An 18,284-nucleotide genomic window follows, 5' to 3' on the forward strand; every position below is an offset into this window, starting at 1 on the left:
CTCCAATACTTCAATATGCTTATAAATGCTGCAAAGTGTGTTGATGTTCATCTCTCAAGTGTTGTGGATAAAGGTAGCATCTTGATACCAGCTTGCTTTAGTGAATTCTTTTTCTCTTGTATCACTGCATTGGAGTTCACGTGAGTGAGTTGTTGCCTGTGATTATGAAATTTCTTTTCTGCTGCTTTTCCAAGTTGTGTCTCTTTTTATGGGTATTGCCTCAGTCCCTTTTTCTGGATAGTGCAGCCTGTTGTGTATTGATTCGATTAATTCAACTAGCACCAAGCTGAGTTCTTTCCCTTATCAAATAGTACACCTATAGGACAGTGTTTGCATAACTTGAATTCTAAATGGCTTCAGCTTTGAAACCATAGAACTGCAAGGTATAAACTCTTAACGGTCTTGTTCCGTGTTTCACTTGTGTGACAAAGTACAGACACCTAAGTTCTATCTTTCCCAAAGTCTGTTTAGAAAATGTGAAGCTGTAAGAAAGTGTAACTTAAGTAGAAACTGAAGAGATGAGTTTGTTTTTTAATTCTGGTCATCTGTGGAAACAAATCAAAATTGCATTCAGTTGTCCTGGTGAGAATACAGTGTGTTTCCCCCCAGCAGTGATTTTGATTTTTTTTATCATTTTTACTTCTACATCATCTCTGAGACCATCATGTAAGTGCTTTGGGCTGACCATCGCAAAATCCAAATGGAACTGACTTCTCAGTGGCAGTCCTCAGAAATTTCGGATTACTTTGGGATCTATTTAAAGCAGTTACAGTTGTTTATTGTAAGTTAACTGACAAGATATTGTACTAGTTATCTCTTTACTGGTATAATAAAATGATTCTAGACAACTTGATTTGCCCCATAATTCCTGTTTCATCAAAAATGAGTACTACTGAGCTGGAGGTCTTGACTTACAGACACTAATGCTTTGGAGTCTTAAGTTTTCTGAATATGCAGATTTCAGAAATAGCTATTCTTGAAAGAAGTGGTCTTTAAGTGCTTTCCTCTCAACTCCTGAGGCAAGAGAACATTACTCCAAATTATTCCCTTCCGTGGTTGTAGATTGATTGGTTCTTGATTGTACAATACACTACTTTAGAAGTTATAATTCTATTCACGACTGACTGCATTTTCTGCCCAGCCATTTTCATTTATTCCTCTCCACTTTGGGAAATGTGCTCTTGAAAGAATTTGCTAATTTATTCCAATTTTTCACTGTTACTATAACAACTCCTTTCATATAAGAAAATGCTTTTTCTACAGAAAAGTGGTTACTGGTTCTTCAGCTGCATAGCTACCTCATTTCATTCACTTGTTTGCAGTAGTAGTCCAGATGATCTTACTCTGTGCTCACCCTCTTGTATTCACAAGTGCTTTTCCTCTAATTCTAGACAGGCAGATGTGCCGCAGACACAGCCAAAACCTGCTGTTCCTGCTCCTCCAGAAGCAGCTCCTGTTGCCAAATCATGGGCCAACACCAAACCAGGTGGACAAGATGGTAAGTGATGTTCAAGGTGGAGGGGTTCTTGACTGGCCTGGTAGGCTATGAACGCTGCTGTGGGAGACACCCAGACTCAGCAACTGGTTGAGTCTTGACCAGGCCAGTTGGGACTACGAATGCTGTGGAAGCAGCATTCTTGGCCAGAAGGTTAGACAGTCCCCTGTCACTTAAGTGAGCTCCAGCCTTATTTAGCAGCAGGTCTGACTGCCTTTTTAAAGGGCTGGCATAGTCACCTCTCTTGGTTTGACAGAGAAGTGGTGGTGACAGCATAAGATCTTGAACATGGCTGTGGTGAGGAGGGAAAATCTCAGTCAGTAGTTACAATGCATACAATTTTGGCATGGGAAGGAGAACCATAAACAGTTAGTGGTGATTCTGATCAGAATTTTGCATCATTTTGTGTAAAATGCTTGTAGTCTTGCTTCTCTTTTAAATGTCTGCTACAGCAATACTTTACCCTTTATTTTATAGATTCCTTGGTTATTTTAGTTTTAAAGTGATAGTGTTTAAGTAGGGTTTTTTCTGGGAAAAGCATTAAAGGTGTGTTTTGGGTTTTTTTAAACATAATTGCATGAAAGCATGGAAACTATTTCCATCAGTGTGAATCTTAGCTTGAATGTTTTTGTTACAGATGTAAGATCAGAGCTAAATCTTCATCAGATTTTTTAAGATGCTTGTAGAGTGAGAGGTTACTTAGAATTCCTGTCTCCATTGTGAAGAATAACCTATGAAGTGTTTTATTCCTTAAATTTGAGACTTGCAAGCATTCTGTCGCTATAAAATAGAGTTTATCGCTTCTGGATAAAGATCTTAGAACAGTAAAATCTGAATTGTATGGAGGTAACTTCTAAGCCATTATATGGAGTTTTTTAATATCATATATAATGATTTTGCTTTTTTTGCAGTAAGTGTTAGAAGTGTCTATTCTCGATTCTCCCCTTCTTGCTCCCCTCAATGTTCAGTGTTTCCTTTGTGTCAAATGTAGGAACTCTCCTCCGTAAAGCTTTTGCTGGGGTTTTGTAGAATAAAAAAAAGGATTCACACTGATGCAAAGTGATTTGCATACCAGCTTTTCTACGTAAGCTGATAAGATCATCTCTGTGACACAGGAAATAGTGATTCGGCTCAGTGGCTTCAAAATGCATTTAGCTAATTATTTTGTAGTTACCATGGCAGCTTGTATGCCAAGCCCAGATGGCACCTTCATTTCATCCAATTAATGCAGTAGTGGGTTTGCTGTTTCAAGAAGAAATACAGAATGTGAATTGGCATCAGCTGCTTGCTGTCGTCCTCTTTTGAAACTTGGGATACACCTGTTGTGCTCATGGTTTCCTGATCTGCAGTTGGCTGGTGGAACTTGTAGTTTTACCAGATGCCTGGTATGTGTTCCAGCAGTCATTCAGCTGGCTGCCTCATGCTCTTGTAAGACTTCAGTTGAGTGGGGCAAGACTAAATTGTTCTCTGATGCTGTTGGTGGCCATGTAAAAAGGAAAGACTTCAAAAATGTAATGGCAGCATGTATTTTTCAGCTCATGCACTGGCTAATAGTTGGGGTTAATTGCTACCATAGTATCTTTGAGTTCTTTAACTTCTTCCTGAACTGTTGGCTGACAATGTGGCTATTTCAGGTTGATAGCTTAAGTGCTGTCAAGCTGATCACTGAGGATGCTATTACTTTGCAATTAAAACATTGTTGCCTTCATTGTGTAGACTTGAGCAAAAATCATTTTTCAGGATTCATAAAACTCATGAATGTTGCATGCCACAGGACCTCCAAAGAAGCTCCCTTGTCTGGCAGCCCATCTTGTTAGCATGACAAGTTTTCATCCCCTTAAGCAAGTCGTTGGATGTAGCTGCTTGGGAATGTCAAGAGTCCTGTGTCCATTAACAAAAAAAAAGTTAACGTGATCTGTAGTAGGTGAAGTTGGAATGAAGATTGAAAGATTTCAAGGCAATTTGTAGGCACAGGGATAAATACTGGTATTTGCTCTCATGACTTTATAAAGAAAGTATAAAGAGTAAGGAGTTTATCCTATGCTTGACTCTTAACCTTAACAAAAAAAAAAAAATCAGGATTCCTGCATCTTATTGTTATAAAGGATTCTTTCATGGATTGGAGACAACAGAAGCTTTTCTAGCTGTTAACGGAAAAAAAAAAGCCTTTGCGAGTTTGCCCTATAGTCTGTGTAGCCTAATACGATGTCTCTTAGAGTAGCCAGTAGTGAAGATGGTATGTGAACAGGGCATTATTCGGGCTGTTGGAATAGAAATCTTCTCTCAGTAAGATTATCAGTGATTTGCTACTAGAATGCTATTGGTCTAATAGGTCAATATCCACTATGGGGGGGGGGGGGGGCGGGGAGGAGAAATTGATTTGAAGTAGATGCTAACAAAACCTGCTAAAGAGGAAGACAGTCTATATATTTGACTTCCCTACTATGTGCAACGGAAGTCTTAAATTCCAATCCAGAGTTACTATGTCAAGGGTTTTAGAAATCAAAGAATGCTACAGTTTTGGTATTTTCTCATAATGTAAAAGCTGTGGCCTTTGAAAGTCCTGAAGAATTGTTATTAGAACAGTAATTAATCTTAAGGGCTTTTGCAATAACATAGCTGCGCACTCTTGGGTTGACTATAGTTGTAGAATAAAATGAAGGAAATCTTTGTCTGGAAGGGCGTGGGTGGAAGTGTTAACAGAGCTGAGGAACTTCAGGTACTCTCTGTCTTGTTCCATTGTCCATTATTGCGCTCTGGTGCTTCTGGATTTTTTTCTCATCCGCAACAGGTGTGGCAGTTGGCCTAGCAAATGCAACAACTTTGGTAGCAAATGTGAATGCTTTACAATGATTGCTTTTCACTTATGTGAATTATGTAACCAGTAAATTGATGTGGCTTTAGTGTTCACTTGTTAAGGATGATCAGGCTTTTATCACTGTCTGAACTCTTTTGACTTGTGAAAGTTGTGACTTTGAATATCTCACTGTGTAGGTCCAGCTATTCAAGTAAATAGTTACTTCCAGCAAGAGTTTCCCAGTCTGCCTGCAGCTGGGGATCAGGAGAAGTCAGGCAAAGAGAAAGATGCATCTGAAGAGCTCCATGGATCAGGACCCAACTTGCGACCACAAAGTAAGTCTATACTGTAAATTTTTGTGAAATTGCATGGCTTTGTGTGTGTTGTGGTTTAACCTGGCAGGCAGCTAAACTCCACACAACTGCTTGCTCGCTCCCCTGCGGTGGGACGGGGGAGAGAATCAGAAGAAAGGCAAAACTTGTGGGTTGGGATAAAGACAGTTTAATAGGACAGAAAAAGAAGGGAAAATAATAATAATGATGATTATAAAAGAATATATAAAACAAGTGATGCACAATGCTGTTACTCACCACCTGCTGACCAATGCCCAGCCATTGGTCAGTGGTTGTTGAGCAGTGGTTGTTGCCCCTTGGCCAACTCCCCTCAGTTTTATTGTTCAGCATGACATCATATGGTATGGAATATCCCTTGGGCCAGTTTGAGTCAGCTGTCCTGGCTGTGCCTCCTCCCACCTTCCTGTGTCTCCCAGCCTCCTTGCTGGCAGGCCAGTATGAGAAGCTGAAAAGTCCCTGACTTAGTGTAAGCACTGCTGAAGTTTACCTCTATCCCAGCCAAAACCAGGACAGTGTGGAACTTGTTTATTACAAGATTACTTGTACCCCATACGAAATAAATTGATGAATTGATTGTTTTAATCAACACACTCCTACACTGAAGCAGCAGATTTTTGGGGCTTTCTTCTGCTTTACTTTGTTCCTGGGGTGTGGAAAATGGAGTATTTGCTGTCCTGCAGTTCACTTTCCATTTTCCCAACCTAGTCAGTACGCCACTTGGGCTCTGAGGAACATTTGTCAGTTGCACAATACTGGAAATTCTCTTACTTCCAGCTGCTAGGTGTCACAACAACTAAAATACGTATTTAAAGAAATCTCCTAATATTAACTAATGATATAAATCATCATTAGGGTTGTCCCCAAATGGTTAGTACTCGTAAGAGTAGCCTGAAAGATCCTGAATAGGAAGTGTAATCTACAGGATACCAGAAAAGTGGACTGTGATTTGAAAGATTGAGGCATCTTTAGCTCATGGCTGAGGTGCTCTTACTAGCTGGATCTGTTTCAGCTATGGGGGATTAGATCTAGTGAAAACAACCATAATAGTGCTGGTTTTACATGTGTCAGTGAAGAAATGTGTATTGCTTCCCAAGATCCTTTTAATGGGGAGGCATTTGGAATTGTGCCTGTTGCCAGTGAGAAACAAGATTCCTTTCTTCCTCAAATATTTGTTTTTGATGAGGTTTGATGGACTAGGGATCCTTTCCTGCACTGGAGGTGGCACTGTCTTGTGCCAGAGATAGACAAAATGTGCACTGCTTTTAGAGGGCTTGAGCTGTTGAGGAATCTTTATCTCCCTTCTGTGTTACCGGCATCAGTTTTCTTTGATGTGTTTCAGTCAGGTTCTGCAGACTGAGGCCATATACTTGTTTAGGTCCTCGTTTGATTTTAATGTAAAGAACAAGTTGTCAGGAAGTTCGAGAGATGTCCAGCATCGAATTAGGAACATAGCTACGCATGTCTGTTCCAGCCTCCTGCAGACAATTACAGTTTTGGTCAGCACTGTACATGCTATATTAACCCCTGCTTTCAGGTCTGACAGAAGAAAGCTAAACGAGCTTAGCAAGTACTGCCCCTTTAGCAGCTGTGCTCCGCCAGCAAAGATAAGTGGCAGAACTGTAATGGATACTTAAGATCATAGTTTAATGCTGCTTAAAGAGTTTGTGCCTGTAAAGGAACATTATTTACAGTGTGTGTCTGTGAATTTTTGTTGGTCACCATGGATCTGAGCACTGCTGCTAAGTTTGTGCTTTTTTTTATCCTAACCCATGCTCTGTAGGCAGAAACTCCTAAATGAATGGACTGCCTGGCACAAGAGAGAAGTCATTAAAATCCGTTACTTTTCCTGGACTTTTTGCTAGACACTCACACCCAGAAGTACAGCCCTCATCACTTCTATTCCATCCTTATCAGATAGACATACAAGTCAGACTCTGTATACCTGCCTTTACTTAGATAATGCACAGGTATATGTCATTTTGAGCTGCTTGAGAGTTTTGTGGAAGGCCTTTGCTGCTTTAAGAAGCTTGACCTTTCCCTTGACAGCATCTTCACACTGAGTCAACAGTGGCTCACTTAACCACAGCTGAATCTGTTTTCTCTCCTGTGCTATTATCAGTATCCTTCCTAAATTGCATTGTGTTTTGGAAGGTAGAGCAGGACAAATAGAGCATTCTATAAATTTAACTCTTGGTCTTCAGGAACATGGCCAGATGTAGGGCTCAAAAGGATTAGAAAACAGCCTCTGCTTTCTCAAGTGGCCATTACTTGTTTCAGTACCAAATATGAATGGCTGCAGAGATTGCTGTGTCACTGAAAACTGGGTAGGAAGAATGTTATTCATCATGCCTATCTGTAATATAAAGTCTGTTCTTGTTTTCTCTCGTGCTGATTCTGTTCATGCAGATGCTACTAGTTGGAGAGAAGGTGGTAATAAGAGCAACTCACCCAGTTCTCCAACTGATCAAGAAGCTAAGGCCCTTGGACAAGAAGATGGTAATGCTACACCAGCAGAACAAAACGATGGCCAGAAGGCAGCAGAGAAGAGGGATGTGCGGTTACCACAGGTCCCTCAGCCCAAGCTGAATGGTCAGCAGCAACCACCTATCTCATCTCAGTACAGAGCAATGATGCCACCTTATGTAAGTGATGGTTACATGAAAACTTTTTAAGCAGTAGGGATTGATTATTGGCTAGTGTGATTTTTCTTATGCCCCTTTCTCCTTCGTCCATGGAACGTTTAGTTCTGCTAGAAAGGTGGGATTGCAACCAACTCCTCAAAGGATGTGGCTACCTGTTGCTGCTCCTGCTACAGAGGGTGAGCTTGTCAGGAGTTGATTAGCACTTGTACCTTGGTGACTTGATGTCACACACTTGTGATATTAAGCAGACTATCTTCAGTGAAGAGTCTTGCTTTAATTCCATTGTGATTCTTTTGATGTTCTCAGTATGCTTAATGCAATGATTTTTTTTAATGGATGGCTCCTGTTTTTAATCCTTTCTTAGATGTTTAATCAGTATCCTAGAATGGCATATCCTCCTTCCATGCAAGGTCCAACAAGGTTTCCCAATTCTGAGCCTAGCAGGTAAGAAACCTTACAAGTGTTATAGTTGTATGGATGAACTCTGTTTGTGACTCAATGAAAGAAAAAAAAAAAAAACCAAACCAGAAAAGTTGTACTGACTATTTGGATTATGTTTATACACTGCATAAGAACTGCCACTGGTTAGTCTCACAAGTTTGGCTTGTGTGGAGCAGTGCCATGGAATGATATTTGTTTGACAACTCAACTGTAAAACTTGAGGGAATTCTGGACATTATGGGGCTTTTGGCTAGGAGGAGCAGGACTCACTTGGGGACACCTTGAAACTTGAGCTAGTATTTTGCTTGAAGAAGGACTCTTCCATTGTTACAATGGAAGTAGTTAATTCCTGGTTTTCACCTCTGCTGCTCTACAATTAAAGTAGAAGTTTAATGCATTATAAAATTAGTTTTCCTCCTTTCTGTGCCTTTCTCCATGGTTGAGGATGGCTGTGCACATGCATGAGGAACTAGGGTTACTATAGGCAGTAGGGTACAAGCTTTGACAGGTGATCTGTGGTTGGGATCAGGAGGAGGACAGAAAGGCTGAGAGGGATGACTAGAAGAACTTGAGTATAGGAGTAGGGAGAAGGTACAGAAATTTTGACAGTGAGAAAGCATGAAAAGTATAAAGAAATATCTCAGAGGTGAATAAATTGGTGTGAAGAAGGATGCCAGATCTGTGCAGTGTCTTGTTTGAAAGCTACAAGGCATGTGGTTGTCTATGGTCAGCTGATGATTGGCTTGTTTGTGAAGTGTTCAAGCAAGGCTATAGCATCTAATCTTTCCTTTCCATAAAGAACCATCTGGTGGTGTAGCAGTAATTATTTGAACTACAGTAGTTGCACTTGTGATGGTAGTTCACATTTATATTGTATTTGAGAGCACAGCACTGTATACTTGAAATAATTATACAAGTTTGACCTTTTATCTAGTCATTTTGTGGATAAATAGTGACAGTGACCTTTGTTTCTCTCTTTTTTTTTTTTTTTTTTTAGAGGGCCAAGGGGGGGAAGAGGACCACCTTCATGGTGTTCAGAACCTATTGAGCGCCCATCCATTCTTAGTGCTAGTGAACTTAAAGAACTTGATAAATTTGATAATCTAGATGCTGAGGCTGATGAAGGCTGGGCAGGTAAGAATATCAGGTTAATGATTCTGCTATTTGTACATTGAATCTTTCAGAAAGATTAATTGAATATTTGGTTATGCATCAGGTGCTCAGAGTGAAGTGGATTACACTGAGCAGTTGAACTTCAGTGATGATGATGAGCAAGGAAGCAGTCAAAAAGAGAAGGAAAGTGGGTGAGTTGCTGTTGCCACTTGGGTGTGAATACCACTTAACTAGCTTAGCTTTTGGGAAGGTTGAATGAAATGAGTGCAAGTACTCATTCCAATAACACTTATTCCACTAATTTAATACTGTATTAAATTGTGTAACTGCCTGCAGACTCCAGTCATCTGGGCATGTATTAGAAATTATCCTTGCTGTGAGGAACTTTTGCTCTTGCTAAGAAACATTGAGGGTAGAAGACAAATCACCAAATACCTGTATGGAGTACACCTTCCATTTTTCTTATTTCTTTGTGCATAGTGATGAACAAACACCATCAAAAGATTCCCAGAGTCCTGATGGCCAGAAGGAAACAGAAGAACAGGCAAATGCTAAGTCTGGCACTCAGGTTTCCACAGCAGCAACCAAAGGGTCTTACGGCAAAAGCTCTCAGCTTGATCAGGTTTGTGTATTCTTCTCTTCAGCTCTTCTGGCAACAGCCTTGTCAGGAGAGGTCCAACTCAGGTGTCTTTCCAAACTGTCAGGTCAATCAAGGTTATGACCATGAGTGAAAGCATTAGCTACTGCCTGTCTGACCTGTGGTAACTGATCGCGTGCTGCTTAGTCAACTTAGCTGCTTCTGGTCGCAAAATAAAAATAGCATGCCTTTTATCTAGTGTGTTCTAATCCACAGTTGTGAGGGAGTGAGAACTCTTGTGTCAGTTACTGTGACTCAACTGACAAGCTTTAACTCGATGCTCTTATCTATTCATCCCTGTAACAGTGAAAGAAGCTGTCTGGTGTCCATGTTTTATAGTGGCACAGAGTAAATGGTGCCCAGTTGGCCCATGCATTTTTCCTGGCGGTGTGGGGTTTTTTTGGTATCATGACCCACTTTCTGCAGTGCAATTTAGCAGTAATGTGTCAGCTCACTTCTGACATCTCAGGCAGATAGATTTTTATACAGACCATGTAGAATTCGTCAGCTCAGCCATTTTGGTTTTTCATTTACCCTCTAGTAGAGGAAGATTTGCAACCACCTCAGCTTATGTCTGCTTTGGCCCTGTTTTTGGTTTGTTGTTTTGTGTTTGGTTTTTTTTCCCAGAAAAGCCACTGTTGGCTTTGTCTGAAAATTTCCCAGAAATATGTTGACACCAGTAATAATGAAGATGGGGGATCTTGAATTGGCTTTACTTGCTCTTTCTCTATATATAAGGATCACATTGTCTTTCAGGGTTTGGTGCTACCCTGAATCTGAGGAAAAACAGTGCAGTAACATAAACTCTGAAATTTGGATGTGTGAATTTTTAAAGTAATTGCTTAGCTTTCAGTACATAAAGTGGAAATGTTCTTGTGCTTGTTTTGCATGCAAATTTGTATTGTATGCAGTAAATTCACTAGGTGTAGTATGTTAATGCAGTAGGAAACAGTAAATCTAAAATTTGTCAGCTTCACTGTTGTTATGAGCTTGCTTAACTGTGGTACTGTGTTTGATCCAATAGGATCGGGGTCTAGCACAGCCTTCTGTACATGAAAGAGGTGGTCCTGCTCTTCATCCAAAATCTATTCTGCCACCGGTAAGAAAGATTAGAATTGTCCTTACTTCCTTGAGTTAAATTCTTTAATGCTGTGGTGGAGGGATTTAGACTAATAAAAGTAAAAATACGCTTTACATAGGGATAAGCCTTCTCTTTAACAAGTAAAATGGTCATAGTGCCTGGGCCAGTAAGAATGGGACTCCAACACAGCTGTGCTGCTAATTGTGTAAAGTAGCCCCATCTTGTAACTGACATATGAAATGCATGAGAACTTCAAGAGCTTTCAGTTATCCAGCCCCATTGGGAACTAGAGAGGACAGGGGCACAGGAACAGTGCTGGAGGGCTGGCTTCCAAGGCAGATGGGGAGATGAAGTCCTAAATGACATGTGTATGTAGTAGCTTCTTACCAATTTCCAACAGTCCTTATTAAAACCTCTCTTATCCTGAGCTACCTTGAATTTCTTTGACACCTTGGGGACTTTTGTCTTGAGATCTGCTCTGAGTCTCTGTGATACAGGGCAGCCTCTAACCAAATCTAAAAGATGTTAGTCGTCTTTGCGGTCACTTTGCTTTGGTGATGGGGAGGAGGAGTGACATGAGCCCGACTGAATCTTTACCTCTCCTTTCTGAGCTCAGGCTGCATGAGTCTGAACTGGAGCAGGAGGGTGAGGGCTTGCTTTTTCTTCCAAATCTTGCTTTTTAAAGGTGCCACGCAAATACCTATGTCAGCAAATAGTTAATATTTCAGTTGGCTGTTTATATAATACATGTTCAACTTGACTTAACTGATTTTAATATTGCAGCACCCTCCGCCCCCCGATCGCCAGATAGGACCTGGAAGGCAAGGACCCTTTCCCCCTAAACCAGTACCAGATGAAGATGAAATTTGGAAACAGAGGAGAAGACAGCAGTCGGAGATATCCGCTGCAGTTGAGCGAGCCCGTAAGCGGCGAGAAGAGGAAGAAAGAAGAATGGAAGAACAGCGAAAAGCAGCTTGTGCTGAAAAGCTAAAACGGTTAAATGAGAAATTTGGCTGCATGACAAAACCCACCCGGGAAGACCCTCTGAAAGAGAGAGAGCGGGAAAGGGAGAGGGAGAGGGAGCGGGAAAGAGAAAGGGAGCGGGAGAGGGAAAAGGAGAGGGAGAGGGAGCGGGAGAGGGAAAGAGAACGGGAGAGGGAGAAGGAAAAGGAAAAAGAGAGGGAAAGGGAGAAGGAGAAGGAAAAAGAAGAAAAAGAAAAACTGGAGAAGGCAAAAGAGCAAGAGAGGGAGAAGGAGAAGGAAAAGGAGAGAGAGAAAGAAGAGAAGGAGAATGAGAAAGAGAAAGAAGAGGAGAAGCCAGCACATGAGGTTCCTGAGCCTGTAGAACCTGTGGCAACACCTGTAGTAGAAAAACAAGAAAGTGAAACCAGGAATAACAAGGAAGAAAAAGGTATGCTTGCACACAAGTAGGAGTTGTCTGTCTTAAAGCTGAGCCACAGAGCATAGCTGTAATGTAGGAGTCTAATTTGCATACCTAATTAACCTAGTGCATCTAAACCATTTATTTTTCTGGCACATTACAGCTGCTAACTGTCCTTTGAGCTAGATCTGTCTGCCCAACTCATCAAAAAGTTAAAGGAAAAATTGGGTTCTGTGATTTAGGCTGGACTTTGAAGAATACAGAAAGAAAAACAGGCGCTTTTTTCTTGCTAAAGGAGGGTCAGCAACTCATGTTGCTAAAAAGCAATGTAAATTATTTCAGCTGTTCTGTTTATTCAGCAAGCCTAGAGAAATAGACACAAAAAGCATGTATTTAAACATGGTACATTTTCTTGTAATGAAACTTGAATGCCACAAGAGAACTGTTAAACTATGCTTAGTAAGGTTGTGTTATTCTTTAAATGGATAAAAGGGACTGTAAAACCAAACCTTTGTTCATAAAAAAGTTGATTGAAATGTAATATGGTAGCATTGATACAGCACTTCTTAAATCACATAATAATTACAACCTAAATGCCAGTGGTTTTTGAGTGTGCATTTGAGAGATGTGTTAACAATTGTTCTGGTTTTGAGGGGCTGTTCATAACTTTCTTTGCCTTTATTGGCTTTGGAAACTAGAACTGTGAGGTTAGAGAAGGCAGACTGTTTTAATTCTAGAGCAACAACATCCTTTATCTGACACTCTGCTGAAATTGTCATAAAGATTCACTCTTGTCTCTTACATGTGGGTTTTTTTTGTTTGTTTCCCCCCCACCCCGCCAGGAGATCAAGCAGTCTTTACCCGACAAGATAGTGGTCGGAATGAGAAAGAGATTTCACAGGTGACTCATGAGAGTGAGCCAGATTCAGGATCTCAGCCTCGTCCTGCTGTTTCCTCGGGCTATTCCAAACAGTTCCAGAAATCATTGCCACCAAGATTTCAGAGGCAGCAGGTGACTATCCAGTTCATTAAAAGAAGGAAGCTCATTAAAAGAATGATGTCTTCTGCCTCATTCTGAATAAGAATGTGACCATAGGAGTTTCAAAAAGTTTAAGTTGTTGGCTTCCAGCTTCTATAACATCTATGGTGTTGGCAGGAATTGCTCGGCATGAAGCACTTGTCACTTGCAAAATATGCAAGTGAGCAGAAGGCAAGACAGGCTTTTAAAACTGGCTGGTTTTGCATCAGTTGCTAGAAGTATAGCATTGCCCTGTGCTTGCCTGTGGAACCTGGTGTCCAATGAGCATTGTTTCTGCAGCTTTTCCTTAAAGGGTGTGACTCTTGCAAATATAATTTGGAATTGGGTCCTATGGTCTGAAGAGTGCTTCTCATTAATGCCATGCATGAAGTGTAGGTTGTTCTGTTGTTCTGTATCTCAGCTGAACACCAGCAAAACTGTAGCTGTTCTAAATTGTCCAGTCTGGTTTTCTCCCTTTTTCTCCTAGTTCATCCTGATAAATGTTTGCGACTAACTTTCAGAATGCTTAGTGCTCTGGAGATAACTGTACTTGTTATTTACAAGGGTTATTTGAATTCTGCTCAAGTCTTCATCTTAACAAAAAGTCTTGTAATACTGTTTTCTGTTATGCAGGAGCAAATGAAACAGCAGCAGTGGCAGCAACAACAGCAAGGTGTCCTTCCACAATCTGCTCCCTCACAGCCTTCTAGTGGCCCTGTCCCACCTCCCCAGCATAGACCTCTTTACCAGCCAATGCAGCCACATCCTCAGCATTTAGCTTCAATGGGCTTTGATCCACGGTGGCTTATGATGCAGTCTTACATGGACCCACGAATGATGTCAGGAAGACCTGCAATGGATATGCCTCCTATTCATCCAGGTAAAATCTGGCAGCATTTTTTGACTGTTGAACTTTCTTGCTTTTGAAATAGAAGTCTTTCCCTAACCACACTATGTATAGTAACAGTGAATGTGTGGGGTTTTTTAAAAAGAAAACTACATTATTTCATTGTTTGAGACAAAACAGATTTTACTAATACCAGAAAAATTATAGTCATGTGTCAATGTGTATCTTTGACTATAAAGTAAAAACCACAGCTTTCACATTGCAGGTATGTTAGTGACAATTAAGGATGTATTCAGAACATCAGCATAAGCCTTACTTTGCTACAAATATTAAAGCTGGCATGAGTTAACATTGGACTGAGAAAAATAGTGTATTTATTATTTGAGTTTCATTACGTGTTAGCACTTGATGCTACATCGCTTACCAAAAAACCCATGAAATTTTGTTATTTTTATATTCTATATTAGCACCTCTAGAGTCTTACTAAATTCTTGGACCTAAAAAGTCCTTTTCAATTTGTGGAATGGCCATCTGACTTGCAGTTAGGAAAGCTCTTGTGCATAAATAATACAGATCTGGCATGTAATGTAATGGAGATACTCATGCAGCTAATGAGCAAGGGAATGAGTGTCCTTGAATGAGCGCAAGGAATGAATGGAGGAAATGGCAGGCTAAGCACAGACAGTGAAAACTGTAGAGTTTCTTTAAAATGTTACCCCCCCAAAAAAAAAAGGACCCAGAGTCCTTAATAGAGTACAAAAAACCACCTGTGTGTATACTCATCTTGCCTTCTGCCATTCAGATCTTACAGCAGAAACTTCACCCACAAGTTTACAGGTCTACAGACCCGGTTCTTCCCATTATAGTGAGAGCAGACAGCTTTTCCTTTTGTTGATACATAGGGTCCTGGTGGTGAATATGATTTAGTCATTCTTAGGTCAACTGGCAGTGAATAGAAATTTGCTTTCAACAACAGAAGATCCAGAGGAAAGGAGATTGAAGGAGAGAGAATAGTGTTCTTCAGTACCTCCTGATATGCTTTGTTTGTCTTGAGGTCGGTTTCTTTGCTAATGCTAAACTGGTTTCAATTGTTGAACTTAAATCTGTCACAGGAATTATGCCTCCCAAACCACTGATGAGAAGAGACCAGATAGAGGGATCAGCAACTAGTTCAGATTCATTTGAACATATAGCTCGCTCAGCAAGAGAGCACACTGTTCCTTTGTCAGAGCCCCGCATGATGTGGGGGTCAGACCCATACCCTCATGCAGAACCTCAGCAGTCTAGTTCTCCTCCCAAAGTGTTAGAAGAACCTGACAATTTGAGGTAAGCCTGAGTTATGTACTCCTGTGTGTCACCTCTCCAAGCCGTACATACTTACACATCCAAGTGTGTAACTTTGCAAAACACAGTTTAAACGGACTGAGTTATAGCTGCTCTTCACACAAAACTTTAAAAGGAATTGTGACTGGGGGATGCAGTGTACTTGGTGCTGTTCTATAAAACAAAAGACATGCCAACTCTATAGTAGGATGTAGAAAGACAATTTACCCCTTGTTTAGGATCTCTAACGTAATTTGAATGGTGATTGCCATAATATTTTGAATTTTCAGTTTTGTAGAATACTCCTACAGGGTTGTCATGTTCTTCATCTGCTCTCCATTCTCCCTATATCAGAGAACTTCTGTCTGATGTATATTAGTTTTGAAAGTGCTGTGTTAAGTACACGTGGTATAAAGCAAGACAGTCCCTTTTGACCTCTGCTGCATGATGGTCAGTAAGGCTTCCTCAACATCTTAAAAGTACCCAGAAATTCATTTTGCTGTACTGCTGTCATGGTATTAGCGTGCTATCTTGGGGGCTCCATTTAAAATTGCATGTATAGCCAGTAAAAGATTTCTATAGCTAATTGTGCATTTGACACTGAACGCTTAATCAGGATAGAATAAAATTCACCTCTACAGGTAGCAGCCACTATGAAAATTAATACCTGTTATTTCATAGAGTTGATATTAATACTTCATAGAAATAGAAAATTATTTGATTTAAGTAAATAATTATGAGCAAAATTTTTCTCCCACCCTAACATTCTTAGTCGCTTGCTGCTTAGGTCTGAGGCACACTTGGAGCAAGAACGAATTGCTGTCCCTGCTACTGCTTATCCTGTAGAAAACAACCAGTTGGACTCTCATCCAAAGACAGACTTTTTCAGAGAATCAGGAGAGGTGGAGGTACAAAAGTTCCCAAGCAGGCCTTTGGAAGATGTACAACCTCTCAAAACTGACACACCTAACATGGCAGTTAATTTTGAAGGAGTGAATGAGAAAGTTACACATAGCTCTCCAGAAGAATTGGTGCCTGTGGGGGAAAGTCACTCTACGCTAAAGAGAAGCATTTCCCATGGTTCAAGTCACTCTCTAAAATCAGAAGACCAGAGGAATGAGACAGCAATAAATATCCCTAAAATAAGTAACAGGCCTATTGAGACAAAGGAGACAATTGAGAGACTTGAGATTAAGCCAAAAAAAGAAATTTTGATCAATAATAGAACATCAGAAGGACCAAAACCTGAAAAAACTTTCAAACTTAAGTCTGAAACGAGATGGGGTCCTAGGCCAGGTTATGGCAGGAGGGATGAAGGTGGTGATAGACCAGTAAGAAGATCAGGTCCTATTAAAAAACCTGTGCTTAGAGATATGAAGGAAGAGCGTGAACAGAGAGAAGAGCGTGAGCTGAGGAAGGAAAAAGAAGGAGAAAAGACAGCTAGTGAAAAACCTAGCAAGTCTGAAAAAAATGACAAAAAGGAAGCACCTCAAGTGCCACTGCCGCAGGCTGAGCCAGAGACATCTGCCTCCAGCAGTGCTCCCCTGGCCAAGAAGATAACCCAGGATGCTGCTCCGACATCAGCAAGCCAGGAGAGCGGTCAAACTGAGACTGCAGCTAAAGCTCTGGTTCAGCCACCCACACCTGCAGTCCAGCAGCAGTTACCGGCTGCCCAGCCTGCTGCTCCACAGCTTCCCCCTGCAGTACAGCAGCAGCCGCCTGCTCAACCGGCAGCACAGCAGCAGCCACATGTTCAGCAGCCAGCTACTGCAGTGAAGGAAGAAAAGCAGACTGAGAAGGTAGTTAGCAAGGAGGTTGTAGAGAAACCACGCTTAGAAACCAGACCAGTGAAAAGAGAGCCTGGCTTACCACCTAGGACATACTGGAAAGAGGCTAGGGATAGAGACTGGTTCCCAGATCAGGGATACAGAGGCAGAGGTCGTGGGGAGTATTATTCTAGAGGTCGTAGCTACAGGGGTTCTTACGGAGGACGTGGTCGGGGTAGCAGAGGCCATAATAGAGAGTACCCACACTACAGAGATCCTAAGCCTAGATCAGACCATGTGCCGCCAGGGCCTGTTAGGCAACGAGAAGAGAGCGAAACTCGTAGTGAGAGTTCTGACTTTGAAGTAATCCCGAAACGGCGTCGACAGCATGGTTCAGAGACGGATTCTGACAGCGAAGTTCATGAAAGTGCAAGTGACACGCTGCTTTCAGACAAAGACAGCCTAATCAAAGGCAAGCACCCGAAAAGAGAAGAGAGAGCTGATGGCAAGAAGCCTTCAAAGCCCCTGTCCTTCAAACCTGAAAACAGTATCAGAGTAGACAACAGAACCCTAGAAAAAACGTACATAAGAGATGATGAGAACAAACCCAAACCAGGATTCCTTCCTAAAGGAGAGCCTTCCAGACGAGGCAGAGGGGGAATGTATAGACGTGGTGGCAGGGATCCTGGTGGCCGTCCTCCACGTCCATCTACAATAAGGAGACCAGCCTACAGAGACAATCAGTGGAACCCTAGGCAAACAGAGATCATTAAACCAGAAGATGGGGAGCCTCCAAGAAGAAATGAACATTATGGTCCTATACAAGTTGATAAAAGACCTCCAAAATTTGAGAGAAAGTTTGATCCAAATAGAGAGAGGCCACGAAGACAAAGGCCTGCTCGGCCTCCAAGGCAAGATAAGCCACCACGCTTTAGGCGCCTAAAAGAAAGAGAGGCTGCATCAAAGATAAATGAGGTGGTAACCAGCTCATCAGTAAGTGCCACAGTTAGTAATGCAGTTAATGAGCCTTCTAACACTGCTCTGGATGTGTCTGGAAATAAGACACCAGACTTGTCCAACCAGAATTCTTCAGACCAGGCAAATGAAGAGTGGGAAACAGCCTCAGAAAGCAGTGACTTCAATGAGAGGCGGGAGAGGGATGAGAAGAAAACAGCAGATGTAGCAGCACAGGTGGCTGCAAAGGCAGCAGAAAATGCTGGAGCTCCAAAAAGGGAAATAGCCAAGAGAAGTTTCTCCAGTCAGCGGCCTGGAATAGACCGTCAAAACCGGCGTGGCAACAATGGGCCAGCTAAACCAGGGAGGAACTTCTCAGGGCCTAGGAGTGAAAGGCGGAGTGGTCCTCCACCCAGAAGTGGAAAAAGAGGGTGAG

General features: G+C 41.5%; 1 protein-coding gene across 1 annotated transcript in view; it reads left to right on the plus strand.

Moving 5' to 3' along the window:
- The window catches only part of PRRC2C (proline rich coiled-coil 2C), a gene marked incomplete at its 3' end in the record, with an annotated part of 55,192 nt that overhangs the window by 3,183 nt on the left and 33,725 nt on the right, over nt 1-18,284 (plus strand). The window contains exons 3-15 of the mRNA XM_082003231.1: nt 1,392-1,498; nt 4,490-4,631; nt 7,098-7,287; nt 7,652-7,731; nt 8,726-8,862; nt 8,945-9,032; nt 9,322-9,463; nt 10,503-10,577; nt 11,343-11,970; nt 12,783-12,952; nt 13,592-13,838; nt 14,918-15,131; nt 15,916-18,279. Coding sequence (XP_081859357.1) covers nt 1,392-1,498; nt 4,490-4,631; nt 7,098-7,287; nt 7,652-7,731; nt 8,726-8,862; nt 8,945-9,032; nt 9,322-9,463; nt 10,503-10,577; nt 11,343-11,970; nt 12,783-12,952; nt 13,592-13,838; nt 14,918-15,131; nt 15,916-18,279 — 4,584 coding nt within the window. The remainder of the gene's footprint in view (nt 1-1,391; nt 1,499-4,489; nt 4,632-7,097; nt 7,288-7,651; nt 7,732-8,725; nt 8,863-8,944; nt 9,033-9,321; nt 9,464-10,502; nt 10,578-11,342; nt 11,971-12,782; nt 12,953-13,591; nt 13,839-14,917; nt 15,132-15,915; nt 18,280-18,284) is intronic.

This window comes from Phaethon aethereus (assembly GCF_964289735.1).
Source record: "Phaethon aethereus genome assembly, chromosome: 8".
Taxonomy (NCBI): Eukaryota; Metazoa; Chordata; class Aves; order Phaethontiformes; family Phaethontidae; genus Phaethon; species Phaethon aethereus.